This window comes from Heloderma suspectum, chromosome 4 (genome assembly GCF_057233095.1).
Source record: "Heloderma suspectum isolate Gila_16-S chromosome 4, 16-S_ref, whole genome shotgun sequence".
NCBI classification, from domain to species: Eukaryota; Metazoa; Chordata; class Lepidosauria; order Squamata; family Helodermatidae; genus Heloderma; species Heloderma suspectum.
This window is the reverse complement of record NC_139461.1, coordinates 105,381,399-105,401,639: the sequence shown is the minus strand read 5'-3', so window position 1 is coordinate 105,401,639 and position 20,241 is coordinate 105,381,399. Positions and strand designations below refer to the sequence as shown.

At 42.0% G+C, this 20,241-nt stretch overlaps 1 protein-coding gene across 9 annotated transcripts in view; it reads right to left on the bottom strand.

The window, feature by feature from the left end:
- KIF13A (kinesin family member 13A) overlaps positions 1-20,241 on the bottom strand; it is a 122,448-nt gene that overhangs the window by 88,778 nt on the left and 13,429 nt on the right. For 6 of the 9 annotated variants that reach the window (XM_084850186.1, XM_084850190.1, XM_084850181.1 and 3 more), the window contains exon 3: positions 6,683-6,695. The exons of 2 other annotated variants lie outside the window; for them this stretch is intronic. In XM_084850186.1, coding sequence (XP_084706312.1) covers positions 6,683-6,695 — 13 coding nt within the window. Of the gene's footprint in view, positions 1-6,682; positions 6,755-20,241 lie in introns of all 9 variants that reach the window. One more of the 9 variants, XM_084850189.1, reaches the window with a different exon arrangement.

Sequence of the window (20,241 nt, the reverse complement as noted above, 5' to 3'; positions counted from 1 at the left end):
TCAGGAGGGCTTTAAACTGAATCCTATGGGGAAGGGAGATGTAAAGTTGGGGGTAACAATGGATGTAGGCTCATGCACTACAATGGAGAGAACAGCTCTGATACCTCCCAATAATAGTCTTCAGACACATGTAGGAAGAAAGCCAGACCATGAAGCACATGGTCTTCGATGTCTATATACTAATGGCCAGAGTATGGGAAACAAACAGAACGAACTTGAACTCTTAATACAAGAGGGAATTATGACTTGATAGGTATAACTGAGACTTGGTGGGATGACTCTCATGACTGGAATACAGCAATTGAAGGATATAAATTGTTCAAAAAGAACAGGAGGAACAGAAAGGGAAGTGGGGTTGCACTGTATGTGAAAAATACATATCTCTGCACAGAAATACAGGAGGATGAGCTTGGAAGCCCCATTGAGAGCATCTGGATCAAAATAAATGGAGCAAAGAATAAAAGGAACCTGATGATCGGAGTCTACTACCGGCCACCCAATCAAGGAGAAGACGAGGATGAAACTTTTGAAAAGCAAATAGCCAGTGTTTTAAGGAGGCATGATGTAGTAGTAATGGGGGACTTCAATTTCCCTGATATTGGTTGGGAGACAAATTCTGCAAAACATGGCCCCTCCAGGAAATTCCTGACTTGTGTGGAGGATAACTTCCTCCTACAGAAAGTAGAGGAAGGAACTAGAGGATCAGCTATCCTTGACTTGATCCTAACCCACAGAGATGACTTAGTGGATAAAGTAGCAGTTACAGGAACTCTGGGGGAAAGCGACCATGTTGTACTTGAGTTCTTGGTTCTTGTTGTTGTTCAGTCGTTCAGTCGTGTCCGACTCTTCGTGACCCCATGGACCATAGCATGCCAGGCCTTCCTATCCTGCGCTTCCTACTGGAGTGTGCTCAAGTTCATATTCATTGCATCGGTGATGCTATCTAGCCATCTCATCCTCTGCCATCCCCTTCTCCTTTTGCCTTCAATCTTTCTCAGCATCAGGGTCTTCTCCAGTGGCTTTTCTCTTCGCATTAAGTGGCCAAAATATTTGAGCTTCAGCTTCAATATCTGTCCTTCCAATGAGCAGTCAGGGTTGATTTCCTTTAGGATCGACTGATCTGACCTCCTTGCAGTCCAAGGGACTTGTAAGAGTCTTCTCCAGCACCACAGTTCGAAAGCATCAATTCTTCGGCGCTCAGCCTTCCTTATAGTCCAGCTCTCACAGCCAAACATTGCTACTGGGAAAACCATAGCTTTGATTAGACGGACCTTTGTTGGCAAGCTGATGTCTCTGCTTCTTACTATGCTGTCTAGATGTGCCATAGCTTTCCTCCCAAGGAGCAAGCGTCTTTTAATTTCATGGCTACAGTCACCGTCTGTGGTGATCTTGGAGCCCAAGAAAATAAAATCTGTCACTGCTTCCATTTCTTCCCCCAGTATATGCCAGGAGGTGATGGGGCCAGATGCCATGATCTTCATTTTTGCAATGTTGAGTTTCAACCCAGCTTTTGCACTCTCCACTTTCACCCTCAACAAGATCCTCTTCGCTTCTTTAGAGGATCCTTTAGATCCTCTTCGCTTTCTGCCATTACGGTGGTATCGTCTGCATATCTGAGGTTGTTGATAATTCTTCCGGCAATCTTAATTCCGACCTGTGATTCATCCAACCCGGCGTTTCTCATGATGTACTCTGCATATAAGTTAAATAAGCAGGGCGACAATATACAGCCTTGTCGTACTCCTTTCCCAATTTTGAACCAATCGGTTGTTCCATGTCCGGTTCTTACTGTTGCTTCTTGACCTTCGTACAGGTTTCTCAGGAGACAGGTAAGGTGGTCTGGTACTCCCATCTCTTTAAGAATTTGCCACAGTTTGTTGTGATCCACACAATCAAAGGCCTTAGCGTAGTCAATGAAGCAGAAATAGACGTTTTTCTGGAATTCTCTTGCTTTCTCCATGATCCAGTGAATGTTGGTGACTTGATCTCCAGTTCCTTTGCCTCTTTGAAACCCAGCTTGTACTTCCAGTAGTTCTCAGTTCACATGCTGCTGAAGCCTAGCTTGTAGGATTTTGAGCATAACCTTGCTGGCATGTGAAATGAGCGCAATTGTAAGGTAGTTTGAACACTCTTTGGCATTGCCCTTCTTTGGAATTGGAATGTAAACTGACCTTTTCCAGTCTTGCGGCCACTGTTGAGTGTTCCAAATTTGTTGGCATATTGAGTGCAGCACTTTAACAGCATCATCTTTTCGGATCTTAAATAGCTCACCTAGAATACTGTCATCTCCGCTAGCTTTGTTGTTACTAATGCTTCCTAAGGCCCACTTGACTTCACTCTCTAGGATGTCCAGCTGAAGTTCAGTGACCGCACTATCATGGCTACCAGGGACATTCAGATCTTTCCTGTATAGTTCTTCTCTGTATTCTTGCCACCTCTTCTTAATCTCATCTGCTTCTGTTAGGTCCCTGCCTCCTTTGTCCTTTATCATGCCCGTCTTTGCACAAAATGTTCCCTGAATATCTCCGATTTTCTTGAAGAGATCTCTAGTCTTTCCCATTCTATTGTTTTCCTCGATTTCTTTGCGTTGCTCTTTCAAGAAGGCCTTCTTGTCTCTCCTTGCTATTCTCTGGAACTCTGTATTCAGTTGGATAGATCTTCCCCTTTCTCCCTTGCTTTTCGCTTCCCTTCTTTCCTCAGCTACTTGTAAAGCCTCATCAGACAGCCTCTTTGCTTTCTTGCATTTCTTTTTCTTGGGGATGGATTTAGTTGCTGCCTCCTGAACAATGTTACGGACCTCTGTCCATAGTTCCTCAGGCACTCTGTCTATCAGGTCTAATCCCTGAAATCTATTCCTCACCTCCACTGTATATTCATCAGGGATATGATTTAGGTCATACCTGAATGGTTTAGTGGTTTTCCCTACGTTCTTCAATTTCAGCCGAAATTTTGCAAGAAGCAGCTCATGATCTGAGCCACAGTCAGCTCCAGGTCTTGTTTTTACTGACTGTATGGAGCTTCTCCATCTTTGGCTGCAAAGGACATAATCAATCCGATTTCGATATTGACCATCTGGTGATGTCCATGTGTAGAGTCGCCTCTTGTGCCGTTGGAAAAGAGTGTTTGCTATGATCAGCGTGCTCTCTTGGCAAAACTCTATTAGCTTTTGTCCTGCTTCATTTTGTACACCAAGGCCATGCTTGCCTGTTATCCTGGTGATTTCTTGACTTCCTACTTTAGCGTTCCAATCCCCTATGATGAAGAGGACATCTTTTTTGAGTGTTAGTTATAGAAGGTGTTGTAGGTCTTCATAGAACCGATCAACCTCAGCTTCTTCGGCCTCAGTGGTTGGGGCATAGACTTGAATTACTGTGATGTTGAATGGTTTGCCTTGGATTCGTACTGAGATCATTCTATCGTTTTTGAAATTGTACCCCAGTACTGCTTTTCCCACCCTTTTGCTGACTATGAATGCTACTCCACTTCTTCTAAGGGATTCTTGCCCACAGTAGTAGATATGATGGTCACCTGAATTAAATTCGCCCATGCTTGTCCATTTCAGTTCGCTGATTCCCAAGATGTCTATGTTCAATCTTGCCATCTCATGTTTGACCACCTCCAGCTTACCTTGATTCATTGATCTGACATTCCAGGTTCCTAAACAATATTGTTCTTTACAGCATCGGACTTTCTTTTCACCACCAGACACATCCACAGCTGAGTGTCCTTTCGGCTTTGGCCCAGCCGCTTCATTCTTTCTGATGCTACTTGTAGTTACAGGAACTCTGGGGGAAAGCGACCATGTTGTACTTGAGTTCTTGGTTCTAAAGGAAGCAAAAAGCTGAGTGCAGTCGAACGCGTACCCTGGATTTTAGGAAAGCTGATTTTAATAAACTCAGAACAATGATCAGTAAGGTCCCATGGCAAGCAACGCTAATGAGAAAAGAAGTCCAAGATGGGTGGGAGGTTTTAAAAAAGGAAATTCTCAAGGCACAATTACAAACAATTCCAACAAGAAGAAAGGTGGAAGACAACAGAAGAAGCCAATTGTCAGGAGTGCCCTGGCGGCCTCTTTCAGTAGACTGCAATAGCCAATTCAAGACACAGACGAAAGATTTCTTTTCAAGGCTTTAATCCTTTTACAACTTAATGACGCTTTCAGATGCTAATCACCAGCAACTAAGCAAGGAACAGCAGAGTGGCCTATGCTCCGAGTAGGCAGTTGATCCCCGTTTGAAGGAGAGTCACTTGAAGACCCTGAACTTATGGGCTAGGGAGAGATCCTCCCTCTTTCCTTTGGGTTCACGGGAGGTGGCCATTGCTTGTGCGCCAAACAGGCGCTACACCTCCTTTCCGCGCCCTCCATCGCTTGTCGCTCCCTGCATCTGCATCGAGCGTCTAGCAAGCCCCGTTCCCACACTTTCTCACTGTTAGGATCACTATCTATCTCAGGAATGCCAGCAGGAGGAATCTCTTCCAGCTGCTGTGCCTGTGAGGGATGATCTGGCTCCTCTCCCATGGATTGCTGATCCTCCTCAGAATCAGAACTGCTCTGGGGTTCTATCGGCTCAGTTTCCACGCTGACATCAATGTGGCTTCACAAAAAGGTTAGAGATGACCTGCAAACAAAAAAGGACACATATAGGAAGTGGAAAGAGGGCCAAGTAACAAAGGAAGAGTACAGGCAGGTAGCACAGAATTGCAGGGATGGCGTCAGGAAGGCTAAAGCTGAGAACAAACTGACGTTAGCGAGGGATGCTAAAAGCAACAAAAAGGCTTTCTTCAGCTATGTGCATAGTAAAAGGCAGAGGAAAGAAATGGTGGTTCAGCTATTAAATAAGGATGGCAAAATGATAACAGATGACAAAGAAAAGGCAGAGGTGCTCAATTCCTATTTTGGCTCAGTCTTCTCCCAAAAGAGGGTCTATGACCCCCCTGGCAAAGGCGAAGTACAGGCTGAAGGGGCAGGATTGCAGCTTGAGATCGATAGGCATATGGTCAAGGAACACCTAATTACTTTGAATGAGTTCAAATCTCCAGGGCCAGATGAACTGCGTCCTAGAGTAATAAAGGAACTGGCAGAAGAACTCTCAGAACCGCTGTCTATTCTCTTTGAGAAATCATGGAGGACGGGGGAAGTGCCAGATGACTGGAGGAGGGCTAATGTTGTCCCTATCTTCAAAAAGGGTAAAAAGGAGGAACCTGGGAACTACAGACCAGTCAGTCTGACATCAATCCCAGGGAAAATTCTGGAGCAGATGATAAAGCAATCCATCTGGAAGCACCTTGAAAACAATGCAGTGATTACTCAAAGCCAACATCTATTTGTCAAGAACATGTCCTGCCAGACAAATTTGATCTCATTTTTTGATCAAGTCATCTCCCTTGTGGACCGTGAGAATGCTGTAGACATCATATACCTCGACTTCAGCAAAGCTTTCGACAAAGTGCCCCATGATATCCTGATGAGCAAACTAGCTCAAAGTGGGCTAGATGAAACAACGATCTGGTGGATCCACAGTTGGCTACAGAATCAGACTCAAAGAGTGCTTATCAGTGGGACCTTCTCAAACTGGGGAGAGGTAATGAGTGGGGTACCGCAGGGCTCAGTCCTGGGCCCAGTGCTCTTCCACATTTTTATGAATGACTTGGAGGAGGAGGTGCAGGGAATGCTGATCAAATTTGCAGATGACACAAAATTGGGTGGGATAGCGAATACTTTGGAAGACAGAAACGAAATTCAAAGTGATCTTGATAGACTGCAGTGCTGGGCAGAAAACAGCAGAATGACATTGAATAGGGATAAATGCCAAGTTCTGCACCTTGGAAAAAGAAACCAAATGCACAGTTACAAGATGGGGGATACGTGGCTCAACAACACTACAAGCGAGAAGGATCTTGGAATTGTTGTCGATCACAAGCTGAATATGAGCCAACAATGTCATGTGGCTGCAAAAAAGGCCAATGCTCTTTTGGGCTGCATTAATAGAAGTACAGCTTCCAAATCACATGAAGTACTGGTTCCCCTCTACTCAGCACTGGTTAGGCCTCATCTGGAGTACTGTGTCCAGTTCTGGGCACCACATTTTAAGAAGGATGCAGACAAACTGGAGAGGGTTCAGAGGAGGGCAACAAAGATGATCAGGGGACTGGAAACAAAGCCCTATGAAGACAGACGGCAAGAACTGGGCATGTTTAGCCTTGAGAAGAGAAGACTGAGGGGAGAGATGATAGTGCTCTTCAAGTACTTGAAAGGTTGTCACAGAGAGGAAGGCCAACATCTCTTCTCAGTCATCCCAGAGTGCAGGACAAGGAATAATGGGCTCAAGTGACAGGAAGCCAGATTCCGGCTGAACATCAGGAAAAACGTCCTGACTGTTAGAGCAATATGACAATGGAACCAATTACCTAGGGAGGTAGTGGGCTCTCCCACACTGGTGGCATTCAAGACGAAGCTGGACAGCCATCTGTCAGGGATGCTCTGACTTGGATTCCTGCACTGAGCAGGGGGTTGGACTCAATGGCCTTGTAGGCCCCTTCCAACCCTACTATTCTATGATTCTATGATTTGAATGTGAAGTAGAAATAGCTTTAAAGCATATATTTTATATCATCGTGAGCAAATGATCTGCATTTTGACAGAATAAAAAGCAAAATGAGGAAAATAAAAAAAGTCACCTACCTTTGGTAGTTTTCTGTGGAATGGAAATTCAAAGCGGCAGAAGAGGATTGTCAATGTATCATCCGCATAACCAGAAAGCATTAAAAAAATGAGAATATAGTTAATGTCTAAAACCATTAGAACACTCTATAAACGTTATAAGTGTCTCTATTGAGAAAGCTCTTTGGATTTTTATTTGACTTAGGAAAGCCATTTTTTCTCTACCAAAAAACAAAACACATCAATAAGATTTTGAGAAGAAATGTATCTGCTCAACTCCCAGAAATCTACAAGATGGCTAATGCTATAGTTTTGATATTATGTTGACCTCTGTAATAGAAGGTACTAGTCTCATTGTCTGTTCATATGATGATAATCTCCCAGGGAGCACTGATTTTAAATCAAGGACGTTAGTGAATTAAAATCTCCCAAGAAAAAGAAAACAACAATTTAAACATTTTATTTAAATTGTTTCCCATTCTGAAATCCAAGAACAAGTACCCAAACTAACTAAATGCTATAATAAGATCAAGCAAAACATACAATACAGGTTTTATACACCCTAGGATTATAATCTAAATACTGTTCACATGCCTTTTGTAAAGCAGAATTATGTCTGTTTAGAGGTAAGAGAGATTTCTGTTTCTGTACTCTGAACATTTACAAGGGTACTAAGCAAGATCGCTTACTGAAGGCTAAGACTGCAATCCTATGCACATTTATCTACAAACAAGTTCTTTTGGATAAAGTAGTCTTCACTTCCAGTGAACAGGATATGAGTATTCAGAACTTTCCAGAAGGAATGGCTGGTAGTTATTGAGCAAAACAGTGTTTCTCAATGAGATCAAAGTAAATATTCATGCAGCTGGAAAAGTCATAAATACTGTTTTCTATATATAAAAAGGTAAAGGTAAAGGTGTCCCCAACCAGTCGTGTCCGACTCTAGGGTGCGGTGCTCATCCCCGTTTCTAAGCCGAAGAGCCAGCGCTGTCCGAAGACGCTTCCGTGGTCATGTGGCCGGCATGACTGAACACCGATGTGCACGGAACGCTGTTACCTTTCCCGCTGAGGCGGTACCTATTTATCTACTTGCAATTTCTTGCTTTCGAACTGCTAGGTTGGCAGGAGCTGGGACTGAAGATGGGAGCTCACTCCATCACGCAGCACTTGGGTCTCGAACCTTCCAGTCTGCAGTTCAGTGTCTTAACCACTAAGCCACCGCGGCCCCTTTCTATATATATTAATGCATTAATAATTGTAAAAATAATTTGCAGAGCTTGTTTAGCACCTGGATGATACTTTCCAATTAATCTGCTGCATGCTTACGACAAAGTAAACCTACAATATACAAACATTCTTGAGGTGAGTTAGCCTTTCCTATTGCCACTCATTACTTTCAACATGTTGTGTCTAGCATGGATCAATTACTGATTTTTTAAAAAAAACTTTAAAAAAATCACAAACCCAGCAGTCAATGTGCTGCCATATTCTTCTTGTTCAGGAAAAATGCAGTTTTTTTTTCCAAAGCTGACTTCTCTTCCTCCATTTAGGAGCAAATTTTGTATTACAAAATACAAGAGTTTCTTACACATGAAATGAGATGTTTGTGTGATATGGTATGGAAGCTTAATGTTGTCATAAACTGTGCAGATTCATATTCTCTGTACCCTAAAGTCTGAAGTTTTACAAGTTGCCTTCACAAAGATGGAGATGTCATTCTGCCACTAATGACACAACTCGATAGGAACATTGTAATTGTCAATATGAAGAGTTGTATTCTCCCAAAAGTTATATCAAGAATGTCAGGGACTGGGTTCGCATGACATGCCAACCAATGATTGCTTGTTTTCTGGAACAAACTATCATTGGTTAACATGTTGTCTGAACCCAGACAGTTCCTCTCAGGGTGGGTTGTTTTTCCCAAACAACCCACCCTGAGAATGCATGGTGTGCAGTAGGGGTTGTTTTACCCACAATGGGTTGGCGTGTTAGCCAAACCCAGACATGCCAACTCACCATGGGTAAAGGGCATAGGGCAGCAAGCCACTCAGCCAGATCAGCAGAAACCCCTTCCCCTCTTTCCCAGCAGAGCTGCAATCACCATTTGCTATTGTGGCTAAGCTGCTGCCCATGCCTTTTTCCCCTTGCCAGTGACAGCCCCTCCAAAGGTGCCCAAATGGCACCTTGGAGGGGTTATCACCCACCCTTTCTCCCCCTTCCTGGCTCTAACTGCAATCGGATCCCCTTTTAAAAAAATTTCCTAGTTCCATTTTTGTACACTTCCCCATGCCCAGGGAATGTGCACAAATGGGGCTTTTCTTTTCATTCTATTTTTCTTCAGGTTTGTGCTGTTGCGCACATGCGCATCCACACAAAACTGAAGGATAATGGCTCCCCCCCACCGCATATTGCTCTTGCTAAACATAAAGGGTTGCAGGCGAGGATAGCCTGTATCCAGTCCCCATAAAGACCACTCACTTTCTTATGAAGAAGCAGGAAGCCCAGCACGAGGAAGGGTGGGAGGGGGTGTATGCCCCCCTCCCTGTGCCAGGGTCCCTGAGTCTTCACAAGATATAGGGCACTTTAAAAAAATGGCTTCATTCCAATCTTGAGCAAGATCAGCATGAAGAAATTAAAACAAATTATGGAAAAGATGGGATGCAGGGGAATGGGTGCCCAAACAGGAGACCCCCTTAGGGTGTTGCGCCAGCCTGGCACAAATGGGAGTGGGGGAAAGAAGGGTTAAAACTATCCACTTACCTGCATGTTTCCCATTCATGCCAGGGTGGCACCAAACAACCAACCCTGCATGGCTAGTCACCCATCACGGGCTACCGTGTCATGTGAACAGCCCCAGTTACTATTACATGAAAAATTGAATATTCCACACATCCCTGCCCTCAATTTCTTCAAGATAAGAAAAGATCACAATGTTAATAGGCATGATTTCTGGCAGTGGCAACTAGCTTAATCACTGCCACTGTCTCATTATTGTTTGTATTCTCCCTCCCTCTCTCTCCTCCCCCCCCCCTCTCACACACACACACACACACACACACACACACAAACACAGGTCTTCCTTTCGGGTATTTTATTAAGGATTTCAAGATTTTGGTTTTACTTTCTCAACAACTCTCTTTAAGTGGACTTTTCTATGAGAGTTTTCATACTTTCACACCCTTTCAGTCCATTTTGAAAACCATTCATATTGACAGTGGACATGCCCCCACCAATTAACATCTTTATCTCTGGTACCCCAATGGTAAGCCATCTTTGCCACAGGTTCTGTTTGTTTTTCATCATATGAAGAGTTAAGAATTCAATGGCAGGCTAGAAAGCCCTACCATTTAACCCAGCCTTGAAGTCTTCAGAAGTTACTAGCCCTCAAAAATATTTTTTTTAAAGGTAAAGGTGTCCCCAACCAGTCGTGTCCGACTCTGGGGTGTGGTGCTCATATCCATTTCTAAGCCGAAGAGCCAGCGCTGTCCGAAGACGCTTCCATTGTCATGTGGCCGGCATGACTGAACACCGAGGTGCACGGAACGCTGTTACCTTTCCCGCCGAAGCGGTACCTATTTATCTACTTGCAATTTCTTGCTTTCGAACTGCTAGGTTGGCAGGAGCTGGGACTGAAGACGGGAGCTCACTCCGTCACACGGCACTTGGGTCTCAAACTGCTGTCCTGCCAACCTTCCGGTCTGCAGCCTGCAAAGACAGACTAGCTTAGGTATATGTGGACTGCTAAGAAATAAAGCTACAAAAGCTCTCCTGACTGATCATTTGAAGAGGTTATGTACAAGCCTGACTTACCTACTACCAGTGCTTGTGAGGCAGGCTAAATGGAACACCTAAACTGACTCTTTGTCACTGCCCATCTGCTTTTTAAGGATGCCTCTCTGAAGCATTCCTGCATTTTCAAAGGTTATCAAAATGTTTTTTATGGTAAACTGAACTTTAAAAAAAGAAATAGGGTGTGATAAAACAATAAAAGTAATGGGATTTCCTAAAATGTAGTCAATATAGCTTAGAAATCTTAAACATCATATTTAGTATGTAAATTCACTGCAAAAAGAGAAGTTAATTTGGAAAACCCTGCATTTTTCTGACAGATACTGAATATATCTCAAATCTTACGCAGCCATTTATCAACAGATAAGTAATTTCTAGATTTCCAGCACCTACTTATACATTAACCTTGCAGCGGTAAATAAATTTCAATTATGTAGCCTTACTAAGAATCCTAAATAAACAATCATGGAGAAATCAATATATAACACCAGTTTTTTTGGATTTAATGTTTTAAACCTCTGAAGCATCTCTGAATAACTGAACATCTCCAAAACAATGTGAAAGAGTGAACCTATTGTTTCCCATCCTTTTCTGCAGTTCTTGCTACTTGTACCATAAGCCCTTTTAAAGCCAAGGTTGATAAAAATCAGTGATTTTTTTAAAAATGAAAAAAATAGATTTTAAAAAAATTAAATTGTTTTTATTTAAATCAGATCTTGAAATTATCTTAAAACAATTAGTAAAAAAGCAGCCTAGGTCAAAGATATCATCATGAACATTAATTATACAACTCCTATATTTTATGAATATGTTAACAGTTTATGGAGATGTGAGATAACCTGATCAGTCCTACTCTGCACTGCAGGTGGTACACAGAAGTGCATTCTCTTTCTCTCACTCTCTCAAGGCCCTGCCTTTCTCTAAGTGCAAATATAGAGGATGTCAGTGAATAGAGAATTTGGAGAGATGGAGTAGATCTGAACAAGGAGGAGGATATCAATGCAATTGCTGTTTGTTGAAGAAAACTAACCAGAAGAATAACGATCTTATTCATACAATTAAAAGCTTGTTTGGTGTGGTGATTTTGGCACATCATGACAAAAGTATCATGATTAATTGAACAGTTGGAGCTGGTTCATCTCCTGAATGGCTTCACAAATTCATTCTGCTTTAGTACTAAAATGACCAAATTATCATCCCACTTTTGATGAAAATTAATCTCTAAACAATTCAGAATAATTGCTTAGTCTGTACCTACCGTCTAATGAAATCTACATCTCTGAATATCTAATAAGGTTATATTAAACAATAATGTGCTTCTACTAAAAATGATGATTAAATAGAATATTCCTCACTAGTGAGTTAAACTGTGATTTAAATCATTAAAATTGAGTCCTTCAGAAAAGTGATGTAACTCATGATTTAAATCAATTTGATTTAAATCAAATCAACCCTGTTTAAAGCATTTTGAAGTTAATAGTAACCTCATTTTGAATGCCACCATATGGCTCATCACATGCTCATTTCATCACAACAATGCCCTGATCCAGAACGAAGTGTGAGAAAGCAAGCTTCCATGATTGCAGAAGATACAAATTAGCACCTGGTTGGGTGTTCACATCTACACTGTAATGCTCATTAAGATCCCGTTGAAGCCACTTGTTGTATCTTTTGAAGCAGATTGGGAATGCTCAACCCCATCTGGGCAAAAAGTCACCTGTTGATGTGACTAATTGCACATGATCAGAGACGGATCAGGATGGATAACTGTATCATCAACTGATGACTTGTATATATAAAACTGCCATCACAACATGCACAACACAGGCAGAGGTTTCATACCACCTCATTACACAGGACATTTCACTGAAGATAATTTAGGCAGACAGCTAATCACTGAGAATCAAATATCTAACAAGATACATACATATGTGGACCAGCCCTTAACGATATTTCCAGAAACTGTCAAATAAAGAACATTATAACCAAAACACAGAAATTACAAAAGGAAGAGAGAGAGAGAGAGAGAGAGAGAGAGAGAGATCTCAAGTCTCATACTTCCATACAACAATCTCAGTTTCCTGGCAGATAACAGAAACAACACTACATGTGCTACTCCAGACAGACCCCCTGCTATGGTCTACGGGGGGGGGGGGGGGATTGGATTTTTTTTAAAAAAGGGGATCTGATCGTAAGGGGGGATCTGCAGGGGAGAAAGGTAATAACCCCTCCAAGGTGCCAAATGGCAATTGCAGCTCTGCTGGGAAAGAGGGACAGGGGTTTTCTGCTGCTCTTGTCAAGTGGCTTGCTGCCCTATACCCTTTACCCATGATGAGTTGGCATGTCTGAATTCGGGCAACATGCCAAGCCATTGTGGGTAAAACAACCTGTACTGCAGAATACTGCTAAAGATGAACACAACTGCTGTTAAGCCAATTATTTCAACTATACTCACATGAACAAGCTAGACTAATTTTGCTGTGTGGTGTCAAGATACCCACCTCTACTTGTCTATTTTTATACACAACTGCACATACGAACAACAGTACTTGAATGAGGAAATTATTTCTTATAGGCATTAGATATTCTTATAGGATCTGTGTGTGAATGCAAATCATTACAAGGACTAGGAAGGGGCTATAACTTGCTTGTAGAGCACATGCTTTGCATGCATAAAATCCCAAGTTCCTATAAAATGTTCTCAGGTAGCAGGTCTGGGGAGACTTGTGGGACACTGAAGAGCCATTGCCAGTCAGAGTGGACAATATGGGGCTAGATGGACTCATGATCTGACACAGTATATGGGAGCTTCCTATGTTCATGACATAGTTAATACTGTAAACCTCTGAGTAACAATATTCAGTATTTCGAATAAAAGCAGCAGCTGTCTCCCCAAAAGGATATTGTTATTATCCTTCTGCTACTGCAAAGCTGGAAATACTTTCCACAGGAACAATGCTAAGCTAAATTACATATAAGTCTTCCTGTTATACTATCAGCTTCCTGTGCAACATTGGATAGACTGGGGATAGGTCAACCAGTAGAGAAATTATTCTGCCTCATTGCCCTGGAGCCTCTCTACCCTGTATTTTTTTTTTTTTTTAACCATTGCTCATTTTGTGTGTGCTGGGCAGGAGGAGGCTTGCAAGGTGTGTGTGCAGATGACACTGCCTGTACAAAATCTGGAATAGCAATCCTACCCCATATTCTTCTCTGGGCTGTCTAGTCTGGATCCCTGCCAGCCTCCCATGTTGGGAATGTGAAGCAAGCAGGTCAGCAGTAGTGGTACGGAAGAAGTATGTACCCCGAGCTAGCTGGACCCTGCCAACTGATGAGGTGTTAACAGCAGCAGGAATTACTCTCTCAATGTAGGAGGGAGAAGTAGAAGATCTAGGTGCACAGCCATGATAGCAGAGGTGGAAGCAGGAGAATGTAGATAACACTAAATTTCCTAAGATCAGTGGTGGATATCTCAACTGGTGGTGGTAAATACCACGTGCGTGTGTCTTGTCTCACATGCCCTCTGGTCCATGCCTCCTCTATACTGCTCTCATGCCATTCTCTGCTCAATGCCCTTTTCTCTTGGCTCCCTCTACGTTCTTGCTGACCTGACCTCTGTGCTCCTGCATTTATCTTTTAGCTCTGTTGCATGTCTCGGTTTCCTAAATGCACTTACCACACCTTTTACAAGAACACCACAACTAAATCACATATATTCTATGTCCCTCCAAACAACAATCTTTCCTCATTTCCTCCCCTACCACCTCCTTATTATAGCCAAGCTCTCCTTGCCTCCACTTCCCCTTAACTTAATGTGTTGCAAGACACTGCCAGGATTCAGCCAAGTAGTCTGTTTTAATAATAGCGTCAAATTATGGGCAAATTACCCCTGAGCATGTACAAAGCATCTTTCCCTCACCACTGAAGCTAGAGGCCATGCAAAAAGGAAAATGACAAAACATGCACAGGATTGGGCTGAAAGGGTAGCCAAGTGTGTAGAGTAGAATGGGATGGACAGTTTATTAAGCCTATAGTGCCATGCTCACAACTCAGAACTTATTTCGGAGTAAACATGCAGAGGATCAGGCTGCAAACCTCCCCACAAAACTAACTGAGGCTGCTATCTTATGTACACTTTTCTGGTAGTAAGCCCCACTGAACACAATGGGGTTTACTAATGAGGTAACATACAAAGAATTGTATAAGTAAACAGTATTTATCTCTTCCACCTCCTCCCAATTAACTTCTGTTTTGATTAAAGCTTGTCATTTCGTTGTTCGATACTGGCAGTTGACAAACCCAAGTAGCCCTAGATTCCTTCTTCTGCAACCATGTGAAGCCACTTTTCCTAAAGAGTTAGGTGAGGAGGAGAAACATTAGTCCTCTTCCCTGCTGTTTGAAGTAAAATACAGTTAAGAATTTATCTTACATACCACCATCCCCTCTTCAGAATTCTTCAAGATTGGCTCTTGATTTAATAAAGACAAGGAAGAAAGCCCAGGATAGGGGAGGGAAGAGGACAATAAGAATGGTTAATGGAAATGAAGGGGGGGGGAAGAATACCCCAAGTAAGGTGGCTCTTCCAGAAGAGGAGCACTTAAGAGGAATTTGAAGGGGGTAGGAGGTTTATACTTTATGAGCTGAGGTGCCTGAGGGCCTTGCCACCTGCATGAAATTAAGATGAGGGCTGCATGTGGTCAGTAGTTGTTTGTATGGCTTTACCGGGGGACACATTTATGGAGGAAAAGGCTGTCAGTGGCTACTAGTCATTATATGGATATATATTACCTCTGGTATTGGTGGCAGCACGCCTCTATACACCAGTTGCAGGGGAACAAGAGCAGGAAGGTGCTATTGCAATACTTGGGGGTTTTCCACAGGCAGCTGGTTGGCCACTGTGAGAACAGAATGCTATACTAGATAGGTCTTTAGTCTGATTCAGCATGGCTCTTATGTTCTTATGGTGGAAATAGAGAGAAGGGTATGGCAGAGGGAGGGAGAGAGAAAGCAGGGTGCAATAATTTGATTGCTGCCATAGTCTGATTTGGAAAGTTATATAACCACATCATCAGATCAAAGGATTTGAGACCATTAGAACTTCTAATGAGCACTAGTTTAGCATTTGTTTACAAAGGGAAAATGTAAATGTCAGTTGTGGAAATTAGCCGGGTTTGTGTCTCCAACTTGGCAAAAAATTGCTGACAGAAAAAAGAAACCCTACAGCTAATACAGCTCCCATCAAGAAACCATTATGATATGGATTCCATCCTGACAGCGGAATGCCAAGCTGTTTGTGCACCCAGATGAATACTTTGGGGTCAATATAGTCATGCAAATGATCAACTCAACCAGAAGCCATAATCAATCTGTAAGGCAATTAACATAGAATGAAACTTTTCATTTTGCTTAATGAGTTATCATGCTCTCTCCCTCTCAACTGTATAATTCAGGGGTCCTCAACGTGGTGACTGCAAGCACTCAATTTCTTTATTTTTTTCCAGTTTTTAATATACATACATGGATTTGTATGAAATGCATACAACTTTCTTGCAATTATACATGAGTGGCAACAAAAGTGGACCAAACATCCAAATAAGTATCCATTTGAAGATGACATCCATATGCAACCCTTTCAAATACTGAAAGTGTTGTAAGGTCCTCAGTCCACTGCTTTATAGGAGGAGAGTGTTTATCTTTCCAATGTTGTAATACTAGTCTTTTAGCTGACTAAAGGGTGCAGAGAAGCCATTTACGCTGACCATTTGTTAATTTCCATTAAGCAGATAAACAATTTAAAAGAGCATGTACATCAGTGAATATCAAAGACTGTTCTAGAACATTTTTTTTTTTGGTGTAATAACCTCCCTGCAAAAAGAAGCAACTACTGGATATTGCCAAAATATATGTTTAAAAGAAGCATTAGCTGTATTGCACTGCCAGCAATTGGCTGAACTAGACAATCCCTTATTAGAGAGACACTGCGGTGTCCAATAGACACAAAGCAAACGTTTTTGCTGAATAAGACGCAGCCTAAGATCCATAGACGTGAAAGGTAGATGCCAAAGTGGTGATCCACTGATCAGGCATTTTGTGGTGTTTCCCACAGCAGTATCTCAAATTCCCAAATGTGCCCACGGGTCCAAAAAGTTTGGGGATCCCTGGTATAATTCCTTGGGCCTGGGCATGACAATCTTATTGTAGTAAGGATAAATGGAAACCTTTTTACCCATGATGATTCATATTTCCAAAGAAAAATGCATAAAGAACTGCCACAAAGTATTTATTGATTCTGATGTGCCTGCCAGGAATCTAGCACTCCACATCTCCCATACATATAATAATGTGAAAAGTGAAGAAGTATGTAAGATCTCTCTCTAAAACACAAAACTTGAATAATTGGAGTAATATAATATCCCACAATGATCCTTTGAGGTAGTTTAGGGTGAGATATGTTGACTGGTCCAAGGTCAAGCAGTGACCTTTATGACTGAGTGGGGATTTGAACCTGGGTCTCCATAATCCTAGTCCAACCATTTAACCACTGTAGCACATTAGTGCCACATAAGATACCACTTTTCCTCACTAAGCAACTGACAAAGAATTCAGTAATATAGACATTTAAGTCAGTCATAAAGTAACAGACAAGTTACAACAAAATCTTAAGGGAGTTATACTACAAAAAACAGTAGTCGATTGAATTGAAGGGGCCTATAAGCATTCAGGAAGTACCTGCTGATGTCATGAGATTCAGAAACAGCTTTATTTCAGTATTCTGTTTCAAGTGAAATAATTCATCAATGATTATTCTTAACATTTTCTTCATGCTGAATTATTTTCTACTAAGAAAGTATAGTTGTTCTGAGCAAACTGTTCTAAATGAACACATGAAAAACGTATCAGCAAGAGCAATCATTTCCTTATTGGCATGGTCAATTTAAAAGCATGGAAATGCAATCTCCGCTAATACAGTAAACAAAAATTGATGTTAACTTGAGAAGAACCAAACACTGAAAGTGTATAATACTACTAAGTAATATGTAACCTGTTAAATTCAGTATTTTGTCTACAAAAAATGAAGTAATTTCTTGAGATTACTAGAACCACCACAATGTAACTAGCCCTATTCTATATAATTAACAAAAAAGGCAATGACCTTCAGAACATGAGTATCAATGTTCAGCTGGACCTGTGTCACTCTGGAACTTTCAAAGTCCAGCATAAGAAACACTGATATTTGATACTGAAAAAGTAGAACAATGGAAAGGAATAAGAGGACAAAACTTTACAATGTTTGATACATGTTTCAAACTGAAAAGAAACACTTTAATAGCAATAATGCTTGAAAGCAGAAGTTCAGGAGTCTCACTTGGAAAACTGACTTATTCAGCAGCGTGTCTAAAATGTGGGGCTTATAGTGAAGAGTACATTGTTTATATAACCAAGCAAATTTGTATGATAGAGTAACAGTAAAATGTAAATCCCCTTCATGGATCACTGCCTTGTTGTGGCGAAGGGGCTTGCGTAACTCAGTGAAGCCATAAGCTATGCCGTGCAGGGCCACCCAAGACGGACAGGTCATGGCAGAGAGTTCTGACAAAATGTGGTCCACTGGAGAAGGAAATGGCAACCCACTCCAGGATTCTTGCCAAGAAAACCCCACTGAACGTATCACAAGGCTAAAAGATATGACGCCGGAAGATGAGCCCCTCAGGTCGGAAGGTGTCCAATACGCTACTGGGGAAGAGCAGAGGGTATTTCCAAGTAGCGCCAGAAAGGGTGAAGTGACTGGGCCAAAGCTGAAAGGACACTCAGCTGCAGATGTGTTTGGTGGTGAAAAGAAAATCCGATGCTATAAAGAACAATATTGTTTAGGAACCTGGAATGTAAGATCAATGAATCAAGGTAAGCTGGAGGTGGTCAAACATGAGATGGCAAGATTGAACATTGACATCTTGGGAATCAGCGAACTAAAATCGACAGGCATGGGTGCATTTAATTCAGGTGACCATCATATCTACTACTGTGGGCAAGAATCCCTTAGAAGAAAAGGAGTAGCACTCATAGTCAATAAAAGGGTGGGAAAAGCAGTACTGGGGTACAATCTCAAAAACAATAGAATGATCTCAGTACGAATCCAAGGTAAACCATTCAACATCACAGTAATTCAAGTCTATGCCCCAACCACTGAGGCCGATGAAGCTGAGGTTGATCGGTTCTATGAAGACCTACAACACCTTCTAGAACTAACACCAAAAAAAAGATGTCCTTTTCATCATAGGGGTTGGAATGCTAAAGCAGGAAGTCAAGAAATCACCAGGATAACAGGCAAGCATGGCCTTGGTGTACAAAATGAAGTACAGTCAGTAAAAACAAGACCGGGAGCTGATTGTGGCTCAGATCATGAGCTTCTTGTTGCAAAATTTTGGCTTAAATTGAAGAATGTAGGGAAAACCACTAAACCATTCAGGTATGACCTAAATCATATCCCTGATGAATATACAGTGGAGGTGAGGAATAGATTTAAGGGATTAGACCTGATAGACAGAGTGCCTGAGGAACTATGGACGGAGGTCCGTAACATTGTACAGGAGGCAGCAATGAAATCCATACCAAAGAAAAAGAAATGCAAGAAAGCCAAGTGGCTGTCTGATGAGGCTTTACAAGTAGCTGAGGAAAGAAGGGAAGCGAAAAGCAAGGGAGAAAGGGGAAGATCTATCCAACTGAATACAGAGTTCCAGAGAATAGCAAGGAGAGACAAGAAGGCCTTCTTAAATGAACAATGCAAAGAAATCGAGGAAAACAACAGAATGGGAAAGACTAGAGATCTCTTCAAGAAAATCGGAGATCTCAAGGGAACGTTTTCTGCAAAGATGGGCATGATAAAGGACAAAGAAGGCAGGGACCTAACAGAAGCAGATGAGATTAAGAAGAGGTGGAAAGAATACACAGAAGAACTATACAGGAAAGATCTGAATGTCCCTGACAGCCATGATAGTGCGGTCACTGAACTTCAGCTGGACATCCTAGAGAGTGAAGTCAAGTGGGCCTTAGGAAGCATTACTAACAACAAAACTAGCGGAGATGACAGTATTCCAGCTGAGCTATTTAAAATCCTAAAAGATGATGCTGTTAAAGTGCTGCACTCAATATGCCAACAAATTTGGAACACTCAACAGCGGCCACAACACTGGAAAAGGTCAGTTGACATTCCATTTCCAAAGAAGGGCAATGTCAAAGAGTGTTTAAACTACCGTACAATTGCGCTCATTTCACATGCCAGCAAGGTGATGCTCAAAATCCTACAAGCTAGGCTTCAGCAGTATGTGAACCGAGAACTACCGGAAGTACAAGTTGGGTTTCAAAGAAGCCGAGGAACTAGAGATCAAATTGCCAACATTCTCTGGATCATGGAGAAAGCAAGAGAATTCCAGAAAAACATCTATTTCTGCTTCATTGACCGCGCTAAATCCTTTGATTGTGTGGATCACAACAAACTGTGGCAAATTCTTAAAGAGATGGGAGTACCAGACCACCTTACCTGTCTCCTGAGAAACCTGTACGAGGGTCAAGAAGCAACGGTAAGAACCGGACATGGAACAACCGGTTCCAAATTGGGAAAGGAATACGACAAGGCTGCATATTGTCGCCCTGCTTATTTAATTTATATACAGAGTACATCATGAGAAACGTTGGGTTGGATGAATCACAAGTCGGAATTAAGATTGCCAGGAGAATTATCAACAACCTCAGATACGCAGACGATACCACCCTAATGGCAGAAAGCGAAGAGG